Below are 25254 nucleotides of genomic sequence, written 5' to 3'. Positions count from 1 at the left end.
TTGTAGCATGCAGTCTCAGTAGTTGTGGCACTTGGGCTCAGTAGTTGTGGCTCGCGGGTTCTAGAGTGCAGGCTCAGTAGTTGTGGCGCACGGGCTTAGTTGCTCCGTGGCATGTGGGATCTTCCTGGACCGGGGCTCGAACCCATGTCCCCTGCATTGGCAGGCGGATTCTCAACCACTGCACCACCAGGGAAGTCCCAAGGGTGTATCATTCAACTTCTTGTGTCTGTCTTCTCATCAAAAAAATCAGGCAGGTTGACAAGATAATCAGTAAATTTGTTGCATAGACCAGATTCTATGGGAGAAATAAGTGAAAATCCTGTGAAACACCTTTTGCTGTTGTATTATGTTCCTCTTGGTCTGTTCACTCTGTCAGTCTACCTGAAATACTGTCAGTGTGTAAAAGTAGCTGGCCTCTGTCTTCAGAAATAAACACTTACCTTCTATCAGCTCAGCCAGGGGTTTGATGCTTTCTTCGGTACCATTTCCTTTTAGCGCCCCCTGCCCCTGCCATCCCAGATCAGGGGCAGCTAAATAAGAATGCATGGCTGTCCTGACTGGTTTTAGTAAGGTACCAGTTGTTAAAAATCGTTTGAATATTACCCCCGGATACAAAACTCCATCTCAGATGGACATTCAGATAAGGGTTTCATTCTCTGTCAGCCTTCTGTTTTTCCTCCCTGACAATCTCATGTCTTTTCCCAATCAGTCTGTTCTTCCCTCAGGGTCCCCAGGAATTCTTCCTGAAAGGACAGCTTTATTTGATCTTTGATGTTCAGCGTAGGAGGAGGCTTTACGTCCTTCAGATTTTAGAGAACTAAATACCTACCGGAGAAATGAACATCTCTCTCGTAAGCTTTCACATAGGTTAACTGTTCTATTGTGCTGACCAGTTCTGGGTCTCTCTAGCAGAACTGGGTTGTTGTCCTTCTATCCCTCAAGAAGGGTAAGGAGAGGAATGGAAGAAAGAAGGATGGGGAAAACATCCATATATATCCGCATCTATGGTGCACCTGTATATACAGAACCAAAGCGCTGAGGACCAAAAACACATAAAAGGGCAAACCAAAGCTGCGTGCATTCTGGGAAAGTGGACATTTATGTCACCATGGCCCTTGAACAAGGTCTTGGAAGTTTTATAGAGATGAACGGAGGAATGGAGAGGACAGAGAAATACTGTATGTTTAAATGTTCTTTGGGGGAGTTATATCTCGCAGTTATCTTCTGTTATATAATTTTAGCATCCCAGTTTTATATCTGCAGTAAATGAAAGCACCCCCTAAAATAACCCATGTGATGTCACCCTGTTAATTGAGCACCTATCATGCATAAGGCTCTGCCAGAGGCTAGGGTGATCTTGATGAGAAGTACACGGATAAAGGAGCTTGCTATTTAGTATGATAAATTACACATTGATTGCATGTTGATTACATGCAAGGTGGTAGACGCCATAATAGAAGTACTGCTGGAGAACAGGGGAGGTTTATCTAACTTGGTCAAAGAAGGAGAAATCAGGGATGACTTCACTAGAGGACTTTCTATCAACGGAGTCACAAAGGAAACATGAGATTTATCCTGGTGAGGAAGAGGTCTTAGTACATCCTAGACCAAGGAAGAGCATGGGCACTTAAACACCCATATGGGAGTGCGGGGATAATTTGGGGAATGGCCGAGGATGCAGTGGTCAAGGTCTTGTACTCACACAGGCTGCTGATTCTTGAGAATTGAGGTTCAGGGAGATTGTCGGGCTCCTTGTCCAAGAAAAAGTTAGTGATTGCCCGATCTTCAGCTGGAATCTGGGTCTTCCTTCTGCTAAGATGGGGATACTTCTACTACTCACTGAGATTCCAGGAGGTTTGGGGGACCCAGGGCTACTCACAGTGTCTCTATTCTAATCTGTTCTCTGTTGTCTGGTTATCTGTCTGTGAATGACTTCTTAACTAATTTGATGAAAAGTAGTGTTGCTTGGGCTTCCCTGGTGGCGCAGTGGTTGAGAGTCCGCCTGCCGATGCAGGGGACGCGGGTTCGTGCCCCGGTCCGGGAAGATTCCACATGCCGCGGAGCGGCTGGGCCTGTGAGCCATGGCCGCTGAGCCTGCGCGTCCGGAGCCTATGCTCCGCAGCGGGAGGGGCCACAACAGTGAGAGGCCCGCGTACCGCAAAAAAAAAAAAAAAAAAGTAGTGTTGCTTGCTAGTAAGGATGACTCTTTAAAGTGGGCTAATTGGACCTGAAGCAACATTAGCTTCCTGACTGAGAGTAGATTATGCTCCCAAACCATTACATTCTACTATGGAAAAATCGCCAAATTCAGTGTCACTTGTCAAACACATGATTTGGGAATCCAAGAATTACCTGGGCGTGGACCGTCCAGTGGAAATCAGCTGTAGTAGATTTTCCACACTCAGAGGCATGTACTTTTGAGCCAGATAACTTGGGAGTTGGAGAAAATCCTTGGTTAGTTGAAGCCAAAGGCCTCCATAAATTTTATTAATTTATAAATACGTAGAGTATAAATAAATACGTAGAGTATTACATACATAGAGTATTCTACCAAAGTTTCAGTGTTTCACTGTAAAACATTTTTTAAGAAATGTGTGTATGTATATATGCCAACACACACAGACAAAAGCCATCAAAATAAAGTGGCCTTTCTGTTTCTGGAGAGAAATCCACTTATGATCGGAATTATCATATACAGAAAATTTTTACCTACCTTTAATTCAAGTGGATGATGTCCAAGAATTCCAGCTCTAACTCACAGTGCAAACCATTCATAAGCTGGTCTTCTGCCCTTTGGATAATTAAATTCAGCACTGAAACCTCCCGAGATTTATATTTTTAATATCTCGATTTGAATGAGGGTTGTCCTGTTATCTGGACAGAGTGCTCTTCTTTCTGAACTGTTAATTTGGCACAGAACCCAGAGATAAACAAATTGATTTATTTTAATCTGCTTTCGTGGTGATGCATAGTAACTAGTTTCTGTCTCCTAGGGTTGAAAACCACAGCCCTTGATAAGAGTTTGCGGGTATATTATGCAACTCTAAATAGCTTATGTTGTGCTAGACTGCTCTGCATAATTTATTCTAACTCCTGTGGTACCTCGGGTACTCCTGGTTCTTGTCTGCTGCGGATTTTCAATCAGTGAAACTCTTAGAGTGACATGAAGAAACTCTGAGCCTTTTTCTATGAAGAACAGCACTGATTGCATGCCTAGAGTCCCATAAATGAGATTAACTCTGGAGAAACTAGCCTTGCCTTCTGTCCCTGGTGAATAGCAACACAGGCAGAGAGGGACCCAGGCTTTCATGCAAGGGCATCGGGAAAGAACTTCACATAGCAGGTGCTCAGACACTGTTTGGATGTGATGTTCAGAGTGTTTATCCTGCATTAGGCACAGGTATAGTCAGGTTAGAATCAGAATGATAAGGTCATTGACTCTCTAAGTGGGACGGGATTTTTAGGTTCTTATCCTACTAGCTCCTTTCCATCCCACATTAAGCATCATCCCCTTGGAGAGGCATTCTCTGAATCTCTCAAGCTCCATTAGATCCCCTGTTTACTTTCCCATGGCGTCTTAGACGACTTCTTCCTTACGCTCACAGTGATCTGTCAGTCGCTTATCATCTGTCTCCGTTTGTTGGCCATTGCTACCATCCACTAATACCTTCTGTAGGAAGAGGAGTGGGTTATATTTCCCCATCACCGTGAAGTCAGGCATGCTATATTATTTGCTCAGACTAAGGACAAATAAGTGAAAGTGGTAAGTTCCTCTGAGGTGGATGCAAGTAAAAACTGGTGTGAAAAAATTTCCATCTTTTCTTCTCCAGTGGAGGTCTGGCGACATTCCAGATGGTACAGCCTCTCTTGGCGTCCCTGAGGGAGGAAGTCGTTGACCCTGAGTGAGCAGGTGCACAAATGAGAAATAAACCTGTATTGTTTATTTCGTAGGTGTTATTTGTTACTGCAGCATCACATGCCCTAACCTGACTGATTCATTTCCACTTAGGTGATAAGCTCTGTGAGAGTATGAACTGGGAATATTTTGTGCGCTGCTGTATCCCTAGCAATTAGCAAGTGCCAGGTACACAGATGATGCATATTAAATGTTTTTAATTTATCAAATCCAGCAACTCCCCTACACGTGAACCTTCAGGTCGAGAACTTTCAAAGATGCGAACGTGCGTTCGCATGTCTACTCACATAAGTTATTTCAGGTGTCTGGTGTACATTGTCACCTGCGTGCGTCCTCTACAAGTGTGTGTTCTTTTGTGCACTTTACAGTACCGTGTAGAGTACCGAGTACAGTATCTTCATTTCTTGCCTGTTCACTCGATGCCAGCCCGTGTATGCCAAGCTGTTGTACCGTACTTCTGTACTTTTCAAGATACTGTACTGTAAGGTTTAAAATGTTTTATTTTTTGTGTTTGTTTTTTATGTATTATTTGTGTGAAAAGTATTAAAAACCTATTACAGTACAGTACTGTAGAGCCGATTGTGTTAGTTGGGTACCTAGGCTAACTTTGTTGGACTCGACGAACAAATTGGACTTACGAACGTGCTCTCGGAACGGAACTTATTCATATGTAGGGGACTTACTGTAAAAACCTTGGATCTCACCGATGGATAATCGGGCCCATTCGTGGAAATCTACAGATTGCAGCACTTCATGAGTTTGCCTCCTTAAGCTTCAGTTAGCTTTGAGTGCTCTGGCACTCTTCACATTGAACCAAAATATGCCTTCTTTTGATGTTTATACTTTTCTCTGGCCTCTACAGGTGTTCATTTCCCACCCACACCCCATTCCACTTCACACTTCTCATCTTACTTGAAGCCATGCCCATGTCTTTTCTTATTTTACCAGCAGATTTTCAATATGAAAACTTCCCTTGTATCTTTTGGATTTAGATTAGATTCACACGACGGAAAGCAATGTAGGCTTGTTCTTTCTACATCAAAAAATATTATAGAGAAATTGAAGTCTTTTAAAGTGGGTTTAATATCAAAGAATCTGTCTAGTCGACTTTTGCGGGGTATCTTCCAACACTGAGCCCAAGGTAGAAAGACTATTAATAAACACTTCTGATTTAGGGAGGAAGAATCGTTCAAGGTTAAATCCTAACCTCTGCATGTTAGGTGAAGAGGAATGAAATTAAAATAGATTTCCTCTCTATTCTCTAAGATAGTACCTCATGTGACCTCTCAAGACGTACAAAATATTACATGTGCAGAAAACTCAGAGTCTTTGTAGCTGCTGGAAGAAAAATAGCTGGTGTGTTCAGTTGGGTGTTGGCGGGTTGTGCTGTGATTCATCTACCTGAGCTCTATTCCCCTTCGGGAATTTTGAAGGAATTGTTAAATTGTAAAGGTCTTTAAACTGGGGCATGTGTATGCCTGGGGTCATACCAAGCCATTCGAGGAGTATATAGACATAGGTCGTTTTAAGAGAATCTGTTTTCTGAGTTCTCTACTTCTTTGCTAAAGTTGATCTGCTAAGAGAGTACCCGTCAAGGTGGTCAGCTTTGTATTTGCTCTTTTCACCTACGTAGGGTCTCCCTATGATGGATTGCCCTACGGGGTAAAAGCGTATGAGGTGACAACCGGTAGCCAGTTTAGTGATGTTGGTGCATGTGCCTTTGAGAAAGCAGATTACTCTGATGACTAGATAACACATCCCTCTGGAAACCACATGATTTCTAATGCTTTGCTTTCAACAAAGCAGGAGGGGAACCTGATGGAATTGTCAGATCTTAAAACATCCCTTTTGAGGATGGATCACAAGTGGTTTTTCTCCTCTAAGGAGTTGAAAGCCCCGAGTGATGTCGCTGTAACAGAGTGCGTTGGACCACACCTATGACATGGAGATGCAGGATTGTAACCGAAGTTGACCGTCTTATTCTTGAAATACAGGAAATGCGCCCTGTGATCCACTGATATGTCCCAACTGGGGAAGAAGGTTCCTGAACCTACAGCAACTTTTAGCAACTCACCATAATTGATACCCCTTCTATATCCTTCTCTGCATCTCGGGGCAGAAACCTGCACCTTCACTTCCCAGACGCCCTTTCCCCACGTCATTCTGGGTGAGTCTGCCAAGGAGACGCATGAGGATTTGGAAAGTAGAAAAGAACAGGCATGGTTCTCCTGTGGCTTCTCAGAGGTGGTGGAGGTTCCCAGCAGCTGGGGAGATAGTGCTGGAAATCATCCATTTTCATGCAGCAGATGGTGGAGATAATTGGAAGGAGCTTCCCAGCCCTCATTTCCAGCTTGCCAATAGTTTCTGCTTCCTAGTACTTTCCACTTGGAACATTCTAGACTTGCTTCAGTTTTTCGATCCGGATGGGACCCTACAGGAGCCTTGCATTTCTCTGGTCTCGTGAAATAAACTGCGGTCGTGTGACTTGCTTTGGCCAAAATGTACATCACTTCCATGCAGAAGCATGTATAAAGCACGTGGTGATATTTTGTGCTCTCTCTTCCTTTGGTTGGCAAATTCTAAAGCACCGTGCGGCGATGTCGCCATCACAGTACGAGTGCCATCAGTCTGAATTCCTGCCTATGCACATAGAATGTTAAATCGGAGCAAAAAATAAATCTGTTCATTTAAACCAGTAAGAGTCAGGGTTGTTTGTTACTCGAGCATAAGATAGACTCTCCAGACTATATAACCCCATTCCTGTTATTAATCAATGCATTTCCACTAATCCTTCACTGTCTTATGTTGAATAATTATTATCTCAATCTAGAATTTTAAAAACCACATTTAGAGACTTCCGGACACCAGGAAAAATAAATTTGAATTTATATGCACATATTTGTTGCAGAGAAGTATGACAGAGTGATCAATGAAAGACTTTGCCGCAAAAATAGAACACATGAAAATAAAATTCTGTTGAAAGAAATAAAATGGATATGCAAACTAAAAGAGAAGAAATATAAAATTCAAGCCTGGTAGAGAAGGGGTTGTCTGTGTACCTTTTGAACACAAATAATGGTAGATATCAAGTCACCATGATATTTCAATTCCAGCGAATGCTTTTAAGAGAATGATATAACAGTTTGATTTTAAAATGTCAGTCGTTACAATATGCTGGAAATTTCACCCTTTGTTGCTGAGGAGGGAAAGCTTTAAATGTCGACTTTAAAATGTGCCTGGGCGCGCCTAGTTTTGTAGAAATTACTCAAGGGCATCGCCATCCCATGAAAATTTCCACGTTGATGAGTATGTTCTCTACCTGTACTATCTAACAGTAGCCTCTATCTGCATGTGGCTGTCGTTCTCGAATTCTGGCGATGCCATTGAAGAGCTGAGTTTATTTTATTTTATCTTTACTATTTTAAATTTAAATAGAGTCACATGACCATGGGCTACCTTTTTGGGCAGTGCACTTCCAGGATCTGTGCAAGGCAGGCGACTAGGTTACTGGGCCCTCTGATGTTAAAAAACGTCCAAGTAAAATTGTGATATTATTTCCATTCACTGATTTAAAAGAAGGGTAACCTACTATAGAAAGAAGCATCTGAGGTCTTCCCAGCCAATTTTCACCAAATACAGAGACAAACCTGCACTTCTCACTTCAGCTCCTTGGAGAGATAAAGCCCCAGTCCGTTGCCAGAGGAAGATGTGAGAGGCACCCCGTTGTAATGAGGGATGTGTCGGCATTTGCCTGAGCATGGACCGATGGAGCAGAGTTTCAGGGACCTCTTTCAGCCCAGTGCAGATCCAGATGCCAAGAGGTCAGGTGTTGGCAGAAGTAGTAGCCCAGACAGAGATACCTTTCCTTCCCACTTTGATGCATGGACAAGTGATGGGGGGGATGGAAGTGTGGACAATTGATGGGGGGATGGTCGGCCGCAGGTGTTCACATTCGAGGATGAACAGCTCAGAAAGCAAGTGAATGTTTTTCCCTTTGCCCCGCACATTCCTCAAGGCTGTATTAAGCCCAATTATGTATGCAAGCAATGAAGGCAAGAAGGAAATGTAAAACCGCACGTGACATCTTCTAAACTTTCCCTTCGTACACAGTTCATGCACATTCCTGATAGAAAATGGTGTCTTGATGGAGAAAATACAAAGCAAAATAGAGAGAGATGGTAAAATAGCTGGGGAGAATACACTGTTTGGAAGACTGGATGTTTTAAGTCACAGAAGGGCTAGAGGAGAGAATAATTCAAGTGACTGGAACTCCATCAGGAATAGGGAGAATGGTTTGTCTGGAAGTTGTCCATGTAACACATGGGTTCACCCTCCTCGTTTCTTTGTGACGTTTCTTTCCAAACACAGTTTATTCATTGGCTCTCAGGCCTCAACAGACGTATTCCTTTCCAATCTTATGGGAAGGAATTGAGAGCAGGAGAGAAGCCTCGTCAATCTCTGTACAAGGACTTCCCAGTCAGAAGAGGACTTACTGTTGTTTCTGCCCATGTATGTTACTTCTGTCTTTCCAGTAGTATATTCGTCACCTCAACCAGAATATCAGAGGATGTTGAGTTCCGTTTGTTGTTTGATGTCACAGGACTGTGATTAAATTATTAGACTCTACAGTTGCTGATGCAAAAGCAACATCGGACCCTTCGTTCATCCCAAGGGCAAGAGCAGGGCTCCCAGACTCAGTTGCCTTCCGGGGACGGGCAGGTAATAAAATTGAGTGGATTAATTCAGGTTGGTTGGGTGTAAGAAAGATGTTTGTGTTTGGAGATGGCTAGGGGATGGTGGAGACCATGGAAAACTGAAGAACATGTGTACTGTTTACAGGTGGTGGTCTCAGCCAATTGGTGTTTAAGGCAGCAGATCAAGTATTATTATATCAATACTATGTTTCAAGACAAGCCAATGATGTGGATTTTTAAAGGAAATGCCTTAATTTTATTTATTTATTTTTTAAAAGACTTATTTATTTATTTTTGGCTGCATCAGGTCTCAGTTGCGGCATGCGGGATCTTCGCTGAGGCATGCGGGTTCTTTCCTTGCGGCGTGCGGACTTCTCTCTAGTTGTGGCGTGAGGGTTTTTCTCTCTTTGGTTGTGGCACACGGGCTCTCTAGCTGAGGCCTGCAAGCTCAGTAGTTGTGGCACGTGGGCTCAGCTGCCCCGCGGCACGTGGGATCTTAGTTCCCCAACCAGGGATCGAACCCGCGTCCCCTGCATTGGAAGGCGGCTTCTTTACCACTGGACCCCCAGGGAAGTCCCAGAAATGTCTTAATTTTAGAACAACGGGTTCAGATTTTCAAAATGGAATAAAACAATGTCAGACAAGAGACTTGTAGGCTAAATTCAGTCCATGGGCCGCCATTTATGACTTCCGAGGGAGAGACCCACCTTCCCAAGTAGAGCCTAGCCTCCAATGGAAACCAAGGACAGGCGGGCAAAGGTTTTCCAGTTTTGCCTCAGAACGCTGTTGTATTTCCTTGTGCTACATAACAAAGCACCCCGAACCTAATGCTGTAACAGCCATCGTTTTCTTATGTTCGTGGATTCTGTGTGTCAGGCGCTGGGGACTGCTGTGTACACAGTAACTGTCTCTGCTCCATGATGATTGAGGCTTCAACCAGGAAGGCTTCAAAGAGGTGAGACAAGACCACTAATGGAGGGAATCCTCTGAAGTCTCACTGCAGACATGCCTGATGTTGGATGTCTGCTCTTTCCTGGACCTCAGCTGGGCTTGTCAGCCAGGACCCTGGCACATGGCCTCATTAGCGGTGGGACTGGCCTACAGCATGGCCGTCTCAGACTGCTCAGGGGGGGCTCAGCATCATGGGAAGACCGTGGAAGCTGATGGATCTTTTATGACCTAATTCACAGTCTCATAGCATCTCTTTCACCCTCCATGCAAGCCTTCCTCCTTCATGGAAAGAGAGACAAGCTCCCAGTGTAGGAAGGGCACGTAGGACCAGCGATAGACGCTCTTGGGGGTCATCTTTGGAAAAGACAATCTCCCGTATCTGCTAAACACCAAGTGGACTGAGGTGATGAAAGTGAAGCTGAATGGAGATTTTAGTCAACTGATTAAAATGTACAAGCTGTCCCTCCTCATTTATCAAAGTGTCTGTCTTCACCTCGCCTGGATTGCTTTGTAGTTTGCAACCAGCTTAATACCTAGCTTCCAGACAGTGTCGTGATTGCAGGGTGGTGGTAATGGCTGTGAAATTGTTCCTTGAGTGTTGTAGAAAGTGAAGCAGCCGGCTGCTGACAAATACCAGCCTTGCAGCATGTGGGCTGTGCAGGGCCGCCACGCAGTGTCGGCAGAGGAGCTGGTTCAGGTGTGCCGCCGAGGATTCTGCTTCAGTGTCGCTCAGGAGTCTCAGGAGCTACAGCACAAAGGAACAGTCTCCGGGGGGCAATCAGAGAGGAGCAATCCTGAGCCTTCCCTTGTTGAATAAACCCCCCTTTCCAGGTGTGAAAGCAGAGGGATTAAGTCCTCACCTTTGGCTCCCAAGGTTTCAGCATCAAGTTTCTCTATCAGGATTGTTTTAAATATAAAAATACAGGAAAACACATCACGGTGGAATAGTAACTAGCTTCAAAAACGGCACGTATCCCTTGTACATGGAATCTAAAATAGGACACAAATAAACTCATCTATGAAACGGAAATAGATTCACAGACGTCGAGAACAGACTTGTGGTTGCCAAAGGGGAGGGGGCAAAGGGGAGGGGTGGATTGGGAATTTGGGTTTAGCAGATGCAAACTATTATATATAGAAATGGATAAACAACAAGGTCCTACTGTATAGCACAGGGAACTATATTCAATATCCTGTGATAAACCATCATAGAAAAGAATATTAAAAAGGATGTATATATACATATATATATATATATATATATATGTAACCGAATCACTTTGCTGTACAGCAGAAATGAACACAATATTGTAGATCAACTATACTTCAATAAAAAATAAATTAAAAAAAATTTTTTAATTTATAAAATAAAGTTCAAAAGAAAGATATTGCCAAATTCTGTAGGACTATTGAAATACAAAAAAGAACATATATATGTATACATAACTTTGCTGTACTGCAGAAATTAACACCATAAATCAACTCTACTTCAATAAAATACATTCTTTTAAATGGAATGTGTCCTTTTTCACCCAGTGAGTGCCATAGATTCTGGAAAATTCTCTCTGTTCTACCCAAAGAATAAATCTTTCCAATGACTACCAGGTCAGTTTGCCTCTTACCTAATCCAGCCTGAGTAAACCTTCACAGATTTCTTACTCAAGCTTTCAGTTTACCTGCTACTAGGAAAAGGAGTCAGAGAAGGAGTTCTCTAAGAGACAGTATAGTCTAGGTTATGCTGCTGTAACAAACAACCCCCAGACCTCGGTGCTTTGAAACCACAGTTTTATTTCTCTGTCACATTACACATCTGCTGGTGTCTCTGCTTTGGTGTATCCGCAGTCGGGGTCCCAGATGATGGGAAAGCCACCATCTGGGGCATTCACAGTCACTGGGGGCATGCTTTAACTCTTCCAGCCTCACCAAATGTGACGCGTGCCCCTCTAGCCCACATTTCGTTGGCCAGAACCACAAGCCCATACCTCACTTCAAAGGGGAGTGGAGAAGTAAATCTACCTCGTACCTGGAAGAAAAGCTGAGTAAACCCCTACCAACTGCCATGCTCAGCAAGTGACAGTACATGTCCTAAGTGTCCCCTCTCCTTTGAGTGTCTAACAGGGCACTCAGGTATTCTAAGGAAACAGCCAGTCTTTCTAATCTCTTTTAAGTCTTTATTTTCTCATTTGTAAAATGAGAAAGTTGATAATTTTTTGGAAATACTTCCGTGTGGGTAAACGACTTCCTTCTTAGTTCAAGGCATCTGCTAGCCTAAGAATGGCTGATGGTAGGATCAACTTTCCCACCCCCATCTTAAAGCTAGGTGTAGTCACGTGACTTGCTTTGGCCAATAACATGTGAAGGCAACTGACAGGTGTGGAATTCAGGGGGGAGCTGGAAGAGTTGAAGCCACCCCATGGCATCGTGGCAGGGAATGGTACAGCTTGGAAGTCACAGAGAGAAATAAAAAGGGTCAATATTCAGGTCCTAATTTCCAAAGTGGGATTCTCTTGTCCTCAGAGAGACCATCCGTTGGAAAGTCAGGTTTATGGAGCGAGAGAAGAATCTCTTGGCAGTATTCCTGATCCCAGCCTGCCTTGGTCACACGCCATGAGGGAGGCCTGACAGATAAAACCAATAGATTGTGTTATACCGCACAATATATAGGGGGAGGGGGAGAAGAGGGTGTGGAAACACCAAATACCACCTCGGAGGACATAAATGTGGGCCTCAGGGACTGTGGAAAGGAGAAAGGAGCCAGAGGTAGTGGGAACAGGGTGAGCTGTGTGTCTCTGTTGCCACCAGTGGGGCAGAGAAACCCTGATCAGGGAGAGAGGAATTTGCCAGAAAAGTCATCAGGAACTCCAAGGCCATTAGGGTCTCTGCTAGCAAGCAGCGTTTGGGTTCTGAGAGGAGATTGCCTCAAGGGTTGGTTACTCAGCGACCTGATCGTCAGGGCTTGGTGAGGCGAGGTCTAAATTTATGTCAGCCTGATGGTAATTGTATGCTATAGAGGTATCCATGGGCCAAGTCCCCACGTGTCCTTAGAGGGACAGGGAAGGTAGCTGAGGGCGCGGACTGTCGAGATGGCCAAAAGATACCCTACGGGGAGAGAAAAGTCGTAGTAGAACATAGTGGGTAAGAGTAGGGCTCCTGGAACTGGCTCTTTAGTTGTGGGACTTTAAGCAACTTGCTTAACTTCTCTGTGCCTCAGTTTCTTCATCTGTAAAATGAGGCTACATCTTGTCTCCATAACTGCCCTTGCAAAATTATACCATTTTCCGGGCAGGATTCTTTTTTTTTTTTTTAACTGAAGTACACTTGATTTACAATGTTGTGTTAGTTTCTGCTGTACGGCAAAGTGATTCAGTGGTACACATATATGCATTCTTTTTTCTATTCTTTTCCATTCTGGTTTATCACAGGATATTGCATGGTGTCCCCTGTGCTCTACAGTAGGACCTTGCTGTTCATCCATTTTTCATATCATAGTTGGCATCTGCTGATCCCAAACTCGCACTCCATCCCTCCCCCACCCCCCCCCCTCTTGGCAACCACACATCTCTTCTCTTTGTTGGACAAGATTCTTTTATGTGGTGTATTGATTTTTCTGTCCAGAAACACAGTATGAGATATGATGATGAGGTGTTATTGTGGGTCCATCCACTGTGCTGCGGGACGTTGGTGGGGGAAGGTTGTGTGCGGAGGGGTACACAGGGAATCTCTCTCCTTTCTGCTCAATTTTGCTGTAGACCTAAAACATTCTAAAAAATAAAGTTTATTAATTTTTAAAAAGTGTTATTTAAACATTAAAGTCTTAAGCAAAGACACATTCACTAATTGATTCACTGGACGCTTTCTAGTCAGTTTTTAGTTGGAGAATATCGGGTAGAACAAATTTTAATGGTCTGTCACGTTTGGGTGGAATTGCATTAATAAAAGGCTGTCCACTAGAGTTCTCAGAGAACCCACTGAACTGACCTTTCTGTGAGTTGAGTTCTGTCCCCCTAAATTCCTAACTCCCTGTACCTGTGGAGATACTGTATTTGGAAATACAGTCTTTGCAGATGTAGTGAATAAAATACGGTGTCGTGCGCTTAAAAATGTGTTAATGGAGTAGATCTCACATTAAGTGTTCTTATCACATTTTTTTTAAAAGTAAAGGTAAAAATGAAAAAAAAAAAGCTCAAACTCAAAATGATGAAAACAAAATTTAAAATGTGGGATGGAGGAGAATTGGATGGAGGATAGCTAATGGGGAATTGGTAACAAACAGGCAGGCATAGATATTGCTTCAGACATGGTTATGTCAAAAACCCAGAAACAGCAAGTTAAAGCCACCAGATCAATTGAAGAGTATTTAGTAAGAGTTTATCATGCTTCTAAGAACAGTTTTCCAACTGGGAGCTTTCAAATTCAAAATGAATGGGAAGCTCAGGGGCATGACGGTACGGGCTGGCTTATAACATGGACACGAGGATGGTTTAACCTTAACAACCATAGCTTATTACCGCGGCGGTTTCCAGATGGCAGGGGATAGGTTCAAAGTGATGATCTTACATCATTTTTAGGCAGATGACTTAGGTTTCTTTTGTGATGATCAGAGGCACTTACTAGACATAAGCCAAGTTCAGTTTCGCTTACGTTCATGAAAGAAGCTGCGCTTCGTTTTGCTGTTGTGGGTAAATGGTTTTGTCTGCTTGAGGAATCTTCAAGCCTGGTCTCCGTTCTTTTCTAACCGTCGGAGTCAGGACTCCAGGACCAGCCAGACTCCATCTCTCTCCTCCAGGCTCCTGGAGTCACTTCAGGCTGGGTCCCTGCACAGCACCATAGCTCAAGTTCCACACCCTCCTAAGGCTCTGGTTAGGTCAGGGGTGAGAATCCGGTGGGGGGCAGGGGGTGGTTCTTTTCTTGTAGATCCTGGAAAATTCCTGAGCCCATCGGTCTGATTGGACTGGACCACTGCGACCAGAAGGAGGAAGTGTGCTGATTGGCTAAGGGTAGCCCCACATGGACCCAAGGCTGTTGTTCCCCAAAGAACTGGAATACTTTCAAGGCAAACCACAAATCCCTGGGAGGCTATCACTGTTGTAAAGAACCTTGTGTGTGAAGCAGCCGGTGTTGTGTTCGGATCCAGCAGTCACCCTGCGCCCAACAGCAGCACACTCGCCTGTTACCCTTCGAAGAGGTAACTTCTGCTGTGGCCATCACCCCTCATAATTGATGGACACGTATGAGCTTCAGTTTCAGAGAGGGATGTTACGGGAGCACATTTTTCTTTTCTTTTCTTTTTTCTTGCAAACTGAAAGGCCACCTTTGAAAATGTGCCGACAGAAATGATTCCTTTTAAAATACGCATCAAGATACTCCTGGAGAAAAGGAAAGAATAAGAAGGGAATAGCCCAGCCAGATACTGAAACGTCGTAAGCTGTTGTGTGTAAAACATTTGGGTACTGGCACATGAGAAGGCAGACAGATCGATAAAAACAAATGGAGAGGCCAAAAGTAAGGCTAAAAAAAGATGAATTTACTGCATATTAAAGATGGCATTGTAAATCAACAGATACTGGGTGAATCATTTAATAAATAGTGCTGGTAGAAACTATATGGGTAAAAAGTAAAGCTGGATCCCTCTTTTACTCACTTCTCGCACTAAAATGAATTCCAGATGGATCAAGGGACTAATTTCCTTACTAATCAGTTTTCTAATAGACATTAAAAACGAGACCAACAAAACAATAGGAAAATGGACAAATGATGTGAACAGGCATTTAGTAAAAAAGATTATAGGGATATGAAAAAATATTCAGTGCCCCTCAGACTTGATGAAATATTGTTTTTATTAGATCAAAAAGACACTCAATGAATGTGCAAATTGGAAGAGTCTCTTTGAGTGGTAATTTAGCAAGTTCTATCAAAATTGTACATGGGCATCTCTTTTGGCTCGGCAATTTCTTTTCTTAGGAATTTACACTGTAGACCTGCTGTGTGTGCGTGCAAAGCTGGTTGTGTATGGAAATTCTCTGAAGCACAGATTGTAGTAGCAAAGATTGGAAGCCACCTATGGGTCATCAGATGACACCAGGCAGTTAGATTTTGTTCAAATAAATCTTCACACTGGAGTAGTGCATAGAAGGGAGTGGATCTTTAAATGCTGATATAGACGTACTACAAGATACATTTTTAAGTATACGTATAGATAAGATGCATAAAAGTGCATATAGTGTGTTGCCATTGGTATTTTTTAAAGATCTACATTTCTCAATGTGTTGATCGCCCAGAAAATGGACACTAAACTGGGGAGAAGTAGGGGGATAGAAGTCTGCAGTGAAACGTTTTGTGTTTCCCCCTTTGTAATATTGGAACATTCACCAGCATGCCTGTATGATTATTTTCAATGAAAAAAATGTTAATTAAAAAGTAACCATCCCTTGGGACTTCCCTGGTGGTGCAGTGGTTAAGAATCCGCCTGCCCGTGCAGGGGACACGGGTTTGAGCCCTGGTCTGGGAAGATCCCACATGACGCAGAGCAACTAAGCCCATGTGCCACAACTACTGAGCCTATGCTCTAGAGCCTGCGAGCCACAACTACTGAGCCCACGTGCCACAACTACTGAAGCCTGTGCGCAGCAACGAAAACCCAACGCAGCCAAAAAAAAAATTAAATAAATAACATTTTTTAAAAATAATAAAAAGATTTCTAAAACGAAAAAAAAAGTAACCATCCCTCAGAAAAGGGTCCCTGAAAATATGTTAGTTAACCATAGTCCTGGTTTTAGTTTAGAATGTTTCCCTTAATTAAAGAAGTATATTTAAACAGTCCCTCTAAAACCCTGGTAACCTTGAAGGCTAGAGAAAACAGCAGTCCAGCTCTGTTATGTGCTGTAGTGAAATTAGAGGATTGGGGCTCATAAGAGAAAATAAAATTAGGTCTTAGCCCAAACCCGGGAACCAGCCACATCCCAGCCCCCAGCGCCTCTCGGTGCCCTGGGAACAGGGAAGAGAGCCTAATGTTCCCAAACGCTAGTTACTGAGGAAGGCCACCCGGACTTGCTATTCTGCAAATACTCATCCTGCTTGCTCTGCTGAGATTATGGCCTTGGCGAAATATGGAACTTCTAAGACCAACGTGAACTTCAAGTCTGCGTCTTCCACCTCCCACAAGAATGCACAGATGGATTTTTTCACTTTGTTTTGCTTTTTTAGGAAAACTGGGGCTTTCGGTCGTGACTGTTGTATGGATTAGATGGAAGGAGAGTGAAAATTGATTCAAAATAGGTGTCCGGGTTTCTGTGTAACAAGGGAAATAATAAAGAGAAAAATGATTTTTTACCGTGCATTATGGACTTGGCCCACCGTATCTCGTAGAGTTCATTATGTTCGACAAAGAATAGGACTTTTCTTCTTGCATGTGTGCTGATGTATTTGATGACTCCACGATGGGAGATTCAGTAGCATTTAAAGAATGAGGTGGCCCTATTCTAATCATACACATATGGGAAGTTCAGAGAGTGTGGTCACTTAATGCTTTGGTACCAATGAGGCAGATAACTTGCCCTGTCTTTCCAGAAATGTGATGTGCTCGTGCGACATCTTCTGCATTCCTTTTCCACCTCTTCCCAACTCAGCCATCGTTTATTGGGAGGCTGTGTTGAGCGACCTTGTCTATATCAAGGCTTTGGTTTTCCCAAGGAATCCGTAAACTGGACTCTCACATAACGAGTTGTGGAATATTTAAATAGCATCCTTGACTGTTGGGTGTTGGTCTATTTTCAGTAGGAACAAGGAGAATTGTACTCCCCGCTCACAGGCCAGCCAAAGATATCCAATGTGTATTGCTGGGGAGGGGGAGAGTTTCCTCTCCCCTTCTAGGTTTTTCTGGCTGGTCTAAGAATTAAATTGAGATGAAACAGAGGAACAGGAGAAAATCAAACAAAAGTTTAATCACATGTGTACAGGAGAGAGACCACAAAAGCTGAGTAAGTTGCCGGTATGGCCAAAGCTATCACCTTAAATACCATCCTCAATTAAAGACAAAAGAGGGTGTTGGGGGTAGGAGTTCAGTACTTTAGTGGGGAGGAAGGCAACTGACATGGAGATGGAAAAGCAAATGTTTGGTGAACAGTTGTTTGCTGGGCCAGGCAGGGGCAGTGGGACACGGCGAGGTCTCTGACCTCTGTGAGTTCCCCTCACCACACCTGGTCCATGTTCTTTGCAGGTATCTCTGGTGACAGCTCAGTTCCCGTAACAGCTCCTCTATCAAAATTCTTCATGCAGTTAGGCGGAAGGTCAAAGTTTCTTCCTAAGTCTTTTGGGTCATGTTTGTTTTCACCTTGAAATAATCTGAATGCCACATTTTGGGGTGGCAAAGTTTCCCCCCAGAGTATACTCTTTTCCCTTCTACTTGCCCATATGGTTTGGTTGCTGGCTTTACCATTTTGCAGCTATGTGGATAATAAAATAAAATCAATCTTCTAAGATAGCCACCCCATACTGGGCTCTCCATCTCCCTGTCTTGCTTTCTTTTTCTTCATAGAACTTATCAACATAATAAATGTGTGTGTGAGTGCGTGTGTGTGTGTTCTGGCTCTCCCACTACAGTGTTAGTTCCATGTCAAGAGGAAGCATGTATGTTTTCTTCTTAATGAATTTCCAGTACTGTGAATGATGCCTGGGAAACAGGTGGGACTCAGAAAGTGTTTGTTGAATGAACCAATGACCAAATAAGCAAACAAAAGACAGGTTTGGTTTACTCACCCGGTGTTACTCATAATATTCATGACCTGCTTTAGGCATTTATATCTTAAGTTCTGGTGGGGGGAGGGGTGCTGGTAGGGGGCGACCGTCACATCCTCCAAAGCTTCTAACCATTGGTATCCATATTCATCCTGCGGGTGTGCTTCCCATTTGGTGTGCAACCCCATCTGTCTTATTTCTACTCACCACATCTGTTCTGAATTTGTGCCCTTAGGAAAGACGGGTCCCTGGAACCTTCTTATGAATGAACTGAGAGTCAAAGGAAAACCAGATGCTTGGAAAGACTGAGGATTATGTGCAGGACTCATTTAGCTCTAGAATGGCTTCTTTTTTTTAATTTAAAAAAATCTCATTCATATTTATTGCATATTTTCAGGTTTATAGTATAAACATTTATAATTTTCCAATAGCAATTTTTAATACTCTGAATATGTGCATAAATGTGAATAATTTCCCAGTGGGGAAAGACAGGTTTCCCATCAGTTAATCGGAAAGGATGCCACTAACTAAACCCACAACACCTGGCAGTGTGTTGCATCCTTCTGTTACCCAGCATATGAGAGGTGGGATGTGGTGGAGCAGAAACAAAATGTGTACAACACAGCTCGGATCCCACGCTGCTGGCTGTTCCCGTTGTTGCTGGATACTGTGCTTGGAGCACACACATGCACACATATATGTGTGCATGTACGTGTGTGTATATATGGGCATGTGTCTGTATATACGTATGTGTGTATATGCATGCATAATGTGTTTATGTGAGTGCCTATATATCTCTGTATATGTGTTGTATATATGTGTGTATGTATACGTATTATGCCTACATGTATGTCCATTTTGTATATGTGTGTATATATGTATGTGTATATATGTGTGTCCGTGTATATATGTTTATGTGTGTGCATGTGTGTATATGTCATTGTGTGCATATAGGTATGTCTATATGTGTGTATATGTACGTGTATATTTGTGTATATATGTATGTGTGTATATATGTGTATATATATCTGTATGTGTGTATATATACATCTGTGTTTATATTTGTGTGCATATATATGTGTGCGTTTTTATGTTTGCATTTGTATATATGTCTACGTATGGATATATTTGATACAGACACAACAGAACAATAGCTCTGTTGTGTTTTAAAAACACAATATACCCTTAAGCCAAGCAGTGTTTCCAGTCCACAGTGCATGTGCATTCTGTGGTGGGGAAATTACGGCTTTCCCCCAAATCACTATAGTAGATATATTATTAAGTGTAAATATATAACAAATGTCTTTGGAAATCAAGTGCTATGTTTATCTCTGTGTAATGAAGCTGTCAGTGTAACCTGTATTTATTGAGCCACAAGTAGGTTATAAAACTTGCACTAATGAATGTAAGTAACTCAGCTCTCATAAACAAAGGAAGTAATTAGCATTTGGTTCAGACCCAGTGAAGCCAAATTTCACATGCTCTAAGGATTATCTTAATAGTTCCAAAACGCTGCCACTTACAGCTCTAAGTGTTTCAAAACTATGAAGCCAACATAAACCGTGTTCAGTGTAGAGCATAGATGTGTCTCTAAGAAATAACCATTCGATTTCTTGCACACATTCATTCTTGCTGTACAGATCAGGGACCCCTTTTCCAGTTCAGAACATCTGAAGTATGCCGTAGACATGTGTCTCCTCTTATGAGAACACTGTGTCTACGGAAGACAATTTCCTATTGCCCTGCACTAAATTTCAGAATCTCCCCTGAGAAATAATGCTATAAATTACAACTCTGTGTGGCTGCCCTAGAATTATTAGCAACAGATATCGGGTACTTCTGGGTTAAATATGCAACCATGTTCTTTCCTAAGAACTTAAAAATGATTCATTGGAGAAACATTATCTGAATTCCAAGTGACCTACCTGTGAATAAAATGTAAGAAAAATAAGAGCTCATTCTGTATCAGAAAAGGCCTAGCTACTGATAGCTCCTGTATAATACAAAGGTTGCCAGCTCCAGGTTGATGACCTATTTATTTAAAGCAAATTTGATTCAGGAAAATTCCAGTACACAGTAATTGGGACAGCACTTAGAATTCATCTTAATATAATAGCAGCTGTCCATGGTGAATTGAACTTTTTTTCATCACCCCATCTTGTTTGCTTACAATTTAAATGAGGAATCATAGCATGTGTCACCAAAAGGTCAGATGGCTTTCTGGCCTGTGCATGCAATTCCCAATTTATAAATGCCTGTGTTCAAAACGTTGGCTTCTACAAGCATTATTTACAACACAAAACATTTTTACATGGCACTCACCTTCTAAAAATGCTAGCTTTAGCCCTGGGGGCCACATGTGAGAAGCGATTCCTCTTGTCTTTGTAGACCAGTCAAATCAGTATGTGTTTTGGGGTCCCCAGGACCACCCCTGTGTTTGATGACTTGCTAGGAAAACTCAACAGGACTCAGCGTAGAGTCATAATCATTGCTAAGATTTATTACAGCAAAAGGACACAAAGCAAATTCAGCAAAGGAAAAAGGCACATGGGGCGCAGTCTGGGGGAACCAGGCACAAGCTAAGGAAAGTCCACTCCCAGGGAATCATACAGGATGACCTTCACCCCTCCAGCAATGAGTTGTGACAAGAGGGGTAAACTGTTGTCTGTCTGAAAAGCTCATCCAAGCCTGGGGGCCAAGAATTTTTACTGGGGGCGGGTCCCCTGGGCACCATTGCCTGGCAGGCACCATACCTCCAGACCACCAGAAAGAAAGCAGGTGTCCAGCAGCAGCTATAGTGTTTGTACAAAAAGCAGAGGCTCCGTGTTCCCCTCTTATTAAGGAGTGGGGGAACCCCTCCTGAAATCCAAGTTTCCACGTGCCACTCAGGGGCCAGCCTTGCCAGTAGGCCTTTCTAGGGCGTTCGTCTCAGAGCTGCAGTGTTAACTCTTCTGCACGTGTCTTCAAGCTGTTTCTGTGGGAGAGAGCGCTCTTAGTTCTATTAGGCATGCCCTTTGCTCGCCAAGCGCCAGCCCTAAACACATCATCTTTTCCTCCCGCCTTGATCCTGATATCAGGGGGTGGCCTGGATCATCTCCTCTGATGATAAGAGCGAGGATTAGGGAGACGGCCTCAGGACCCACCTCCTTGCCTCTGTGCTCATACAGCTACCACGGTTGTAAATCTGGGGAGTGTACCTCCTCCAGGGCTGCCCCTCCTGGCAGCATCTCCCACCCAGTCACCCATCAACCTGCCCCATTTGTCCCCTGGCTTTCTTGCTTCAAAACCCCTTTTATTTTCCTCAAGGGACTAAGAAAAGCAAACACAACAGGAAACATGAATTTTTGCAGTAGTTTATACATCTAACTGTTTGCGATGTATTGCATTGTCCTTTTACTATATCCCTTCCATTCCATATATGTTTTTATTTTAACGTCTTTATTGGACTACAATTGCTTTATAATGTTGTGTTACTTTCTGCTGTATAAAAGACGGAATCAGCTATATGTATACATATATCCCCACATCTCCTCCCTCTTGCGTCTCCCTCCCACCCTCCCTATCCCACCCCTCTAGGTGGTCACAGAGCACCGAGCTGATCTCCCTGTGCTATGCGACTGCCTCCCACTAGCTGTCTATTTTACATTTGGTAGTGTATATATGTGAGGTCGAGAACAAAGAAACGTCAGTCCTCCTGGAGTTTGGAGCCCAGCATGGTGGCACGTAGTGGCATTCTTCTTCACCATCCTGGAGGCTCTCTGAAACCCCTCCTTTTGGATTTTAATGGTGGCTTCACTACACAGTCATGGTTGATTAAATCCTTAGGCGTTGGTGATTAATTCCACCTCCAGAACCTTTCTCCTCCTTCTGGACATTAGGGCATACTAGGAAACCAGTTTTGCCTCACATCCTTCTGCCTCTCTCATCTGGCTTCTCTGATATCCTAGAGAAAAACCTATAAGCGTGTCACCTGTCCCTCTCCGTGAATGAAGGAAGGAAGGAATAAGTGAATGGAAGAGAGAAATAATAAGCCAAGTCTGTGATGGAGGGCACACCTGCTTTAGGCAAATTTGTCTAAAGTCTGAGCAGATGTTAGGTCTCAGGACAGGTACTGGCCAGTGTTGGGCAACGAAGGACTTGAGCAGGTCAAGTAAGTGGCTTCAGCACCGGGAAATTTTATGTGATGCCAAGGAAAGCACTGAGCCTGGTTGGACCGGCGCTGTGATTGGGAGCCGTTTCAAATCCTGGGTCACCTGCCACCTGATCGCCCTGGTTGCTCAGCCTGTCAGTGAAAATTAAAATGGTACTGACCTCACAGGGCGTGTGTGAGAGTGAAGTGAGATAAAAGTGCCGTGAACTCAGCAGAGCGCCTGGTTTGTTGTGATAGTGATGATGATGGGATGATGGCCCTGATGACGACGACGATGATGATGTCATGGGAGGGGCACACGCGTAGAAACCAGGCGCATCTGTGCACCTCTCAGCACCTGTGTTTTGCGATGAACCATCATGATTCCCAAACCTGTCTGAGCCGCAGCCCCTCCCCACCTTTGAACTTGGAACGTTGCTTGGGAAATTAGATGAGATAATACAGAGGAACGCTCCATCAGTGCCTGGCATGGAAAAGGCATTCGATGAATGTGCGTTGTTATTTTTAATCCCACTTTTGCAGTGTTATTGAATTTCCTTTTTCTATTTAGTTTTAACAGTCTGAGGGTATTCAGTTAATTTTCTTAAAAGTAAAGCCTTCCACTAGCATAGCGTTACTCCGTTTCTTTATGTGACTGATGCTTGCCTATGTCAGTGTACTGTTCCTAGCTCCTTTGTTAAAGGAAGGAATGACTGGGGGGAAAATTAGGGCAGATGGATTGGAAGGGGATTGCCAGCGTGTGATTAAATTCTATTAAACATGAGCTTACACCTGGCAGGTGACAATGGGCCATTAAGTGCACTGTGTCCCCAGAAGCAGCGGTAACTCAGGGATGCCCCAGAGCCGTCTCAGCTGTGCATTTTGCTGTCTCCAACAGGGTAAAGGTGATGAAAGGCATGAACATCATTGGGGTGAGAGCCAGCAGCCCTTCCGTGTGGGAGGTTAAGAAGAGCACGGATTACGCTGGGAAGTACACACCAGCTGTCATCGTTTGTCAGAAGAAATCAGCTGGCCCGGAAAACAGGTGAGTCCCAGTGGCCTGCCATATATTCAGATTAGCTGCAACGATGGCCTCTTTTTTCCCAAATTTGCTGACAGCCGCTTTCACCGCGGTTTGCACTTGGGGAGCGTCGTCTGTATTATAGTGCTTTCAGGTGAGATGGATAGAATCCTTTACTTGGAAAAAGGTGGGCTGTTATTCACAGTGGACCTACTTACAATCCCAGCACAGTTCCCGGTCACCTGCAGGGACTACTCCATGCAAATGGAATTTATCTCGAAATGATGTTCCCCTGCCACATGGCCTCTTTCTATTCCAGATGACTAGGTAAAACGAAAGGTCTGGGCGTTTCTGATAAAATGGCCCATTTTGCAAGTGTTTCAAACAAGAGTTTGTTGTAAAACAAAACAAAACAAAACACCCAGAGCTCGTAGATCTCGTGGCACACAGAGGTGCCTTTCACATTTGCCGTGTCGATTTAAGTATAACGCGTGGATTGCATTTTGCGCTGGGATCTTCTGATGGACCTGTGAATGATCTGCTGTGGAATTATAGGGAATTGTGACTCTGTCTCTGATACCCACCAAGTTAGAAACAGTCTATTCACAGCTGGGCAGAGACTTGGAAACTCAGTGGTTCTTGATTTATTTCTGTTTCCGAATCCTCATTTGTGGCTCCAGAATATTTCCGATCGGTTTTTGCCACTTTTAGGTTGTTGATTTTTGCTCTTTAACTTTATAGCTCAATGTTTGGAAAATATTTATTTTCCATTATTTATTCTAATATAGAGGTCGTGAATCTCAGCTGATGGCTATTCTGCTTTTGGGGGGTTTATTTCCAAAGAGCACTGGATGCCAGTTTGGGGGTGATGTGATTTCGTTCTGTGCTCCTCTGTTTCATGTGGGTGCTCTGGGATTCGGGTTATCAACTGTCAAGCTCTGTGTGACTTTGCTTTTGTGAGCAGTGTTTCAAGATGTTTTTCTTGAAGATTTGCTCGTAGGGCAGATGAGAGGGGAAAAGAAGAAGTCTGTATCTGAGTTCTGCCCCAAATGTTTACATAGTGATGCTGTGCCACACGGAGTACCTTCACGAGCTTACAAATAAGCTCACTTCCAAAGGCGTCTGTGCCGGTGATACGATTTGGGAGATAAGATGCCACCTCCATGAAAGGTTTCCTTTGTGTTGCGAAGTTAGCAAAAATTAGGAAGGATAGATAGATAGGCAGATAGGTAGGTAGCTCGGTAGATAGATGATGATAGGTAGACGAGATGGATATAGATAGATAGATAGATAGATAGATGATAGATGGATAGATATTTTACTCTTCTTTACCAGAAAGAGTAGGGGGGATTTGGGAGAAGTCTCAACCAATGTGCTGATTTTCCCTCGTGTTTCTTCTTGCTATTTCCTCTGTGGGTTAGTGGGAGTAGTAGTGATTGTAGTGTTACGTATGAAATGCAGAGAGATTTGAACCGTTTTGAAACATTTTATTAAGTTTCTGGCTAAGTCTGTAACAGTATCTTCTTTAAGAAACAAATTCCCCGAATGGACGATCAACCTAGTCTTTCAAAGGTCTGGCAGCATGCCATTCACTGTGGAGAAGATTCCTTATCCCTTTGTAGATTCTGAAGTCAGTTTTCTATTTCCTGCTGTGGGTCTAGATGATGGAAGAAGCATATGTACACTCACAGACATACACAAACACACATCTGTATGTCTATGTATGCAATACATGTGTACGTGTATATATAGAATACTATATGTACGTGCATATACAGTACATTATGTGTCTTCGTAATGCATCATATAT

At 43.3% G+C, this 25254-nt stretch overlaps 1 protein-coding gene across 1 annotated transcript in view; it reads left to right on the top strand.

The window, feature by feature from the left end:
- TMEM132D (transmembrane protein 132D) overlaps positions 1-25254 on the top strand; it is a 644149-nt gene that overhangs the window by 260635 nt on the left and 358260 nt on the right. The window contains exon 3 of the mRNA XM_065890030.1: positions 23322-23468. Coding sequence (XP_065746102.1) covers positions 23322-23468 — 147 coding nt within the window. The remainder of the gene's footprint in view (positions 1-23321; positions 23469-25254) is intronic.

Source organism: Phocoena phocoena, chromosome 13 (assembly GCF_963924675.1).
Source record: "Phocoena phocoena chromosome 13, mPhoPho1.1, whole genome shotgun sequence".
Classification (NCBI taxonomy): Eukaryota; Metazoa; Chordata; class Mammalia; order Artiodactyla; family Phocoenidae; genus Phocoena; species Phocoena phocoena.
The sequence above is the reverse complement of the archived record's forward strand: the minus strand, read 5'-3'. Positions and strand labels throughout refer to the sequence as shown.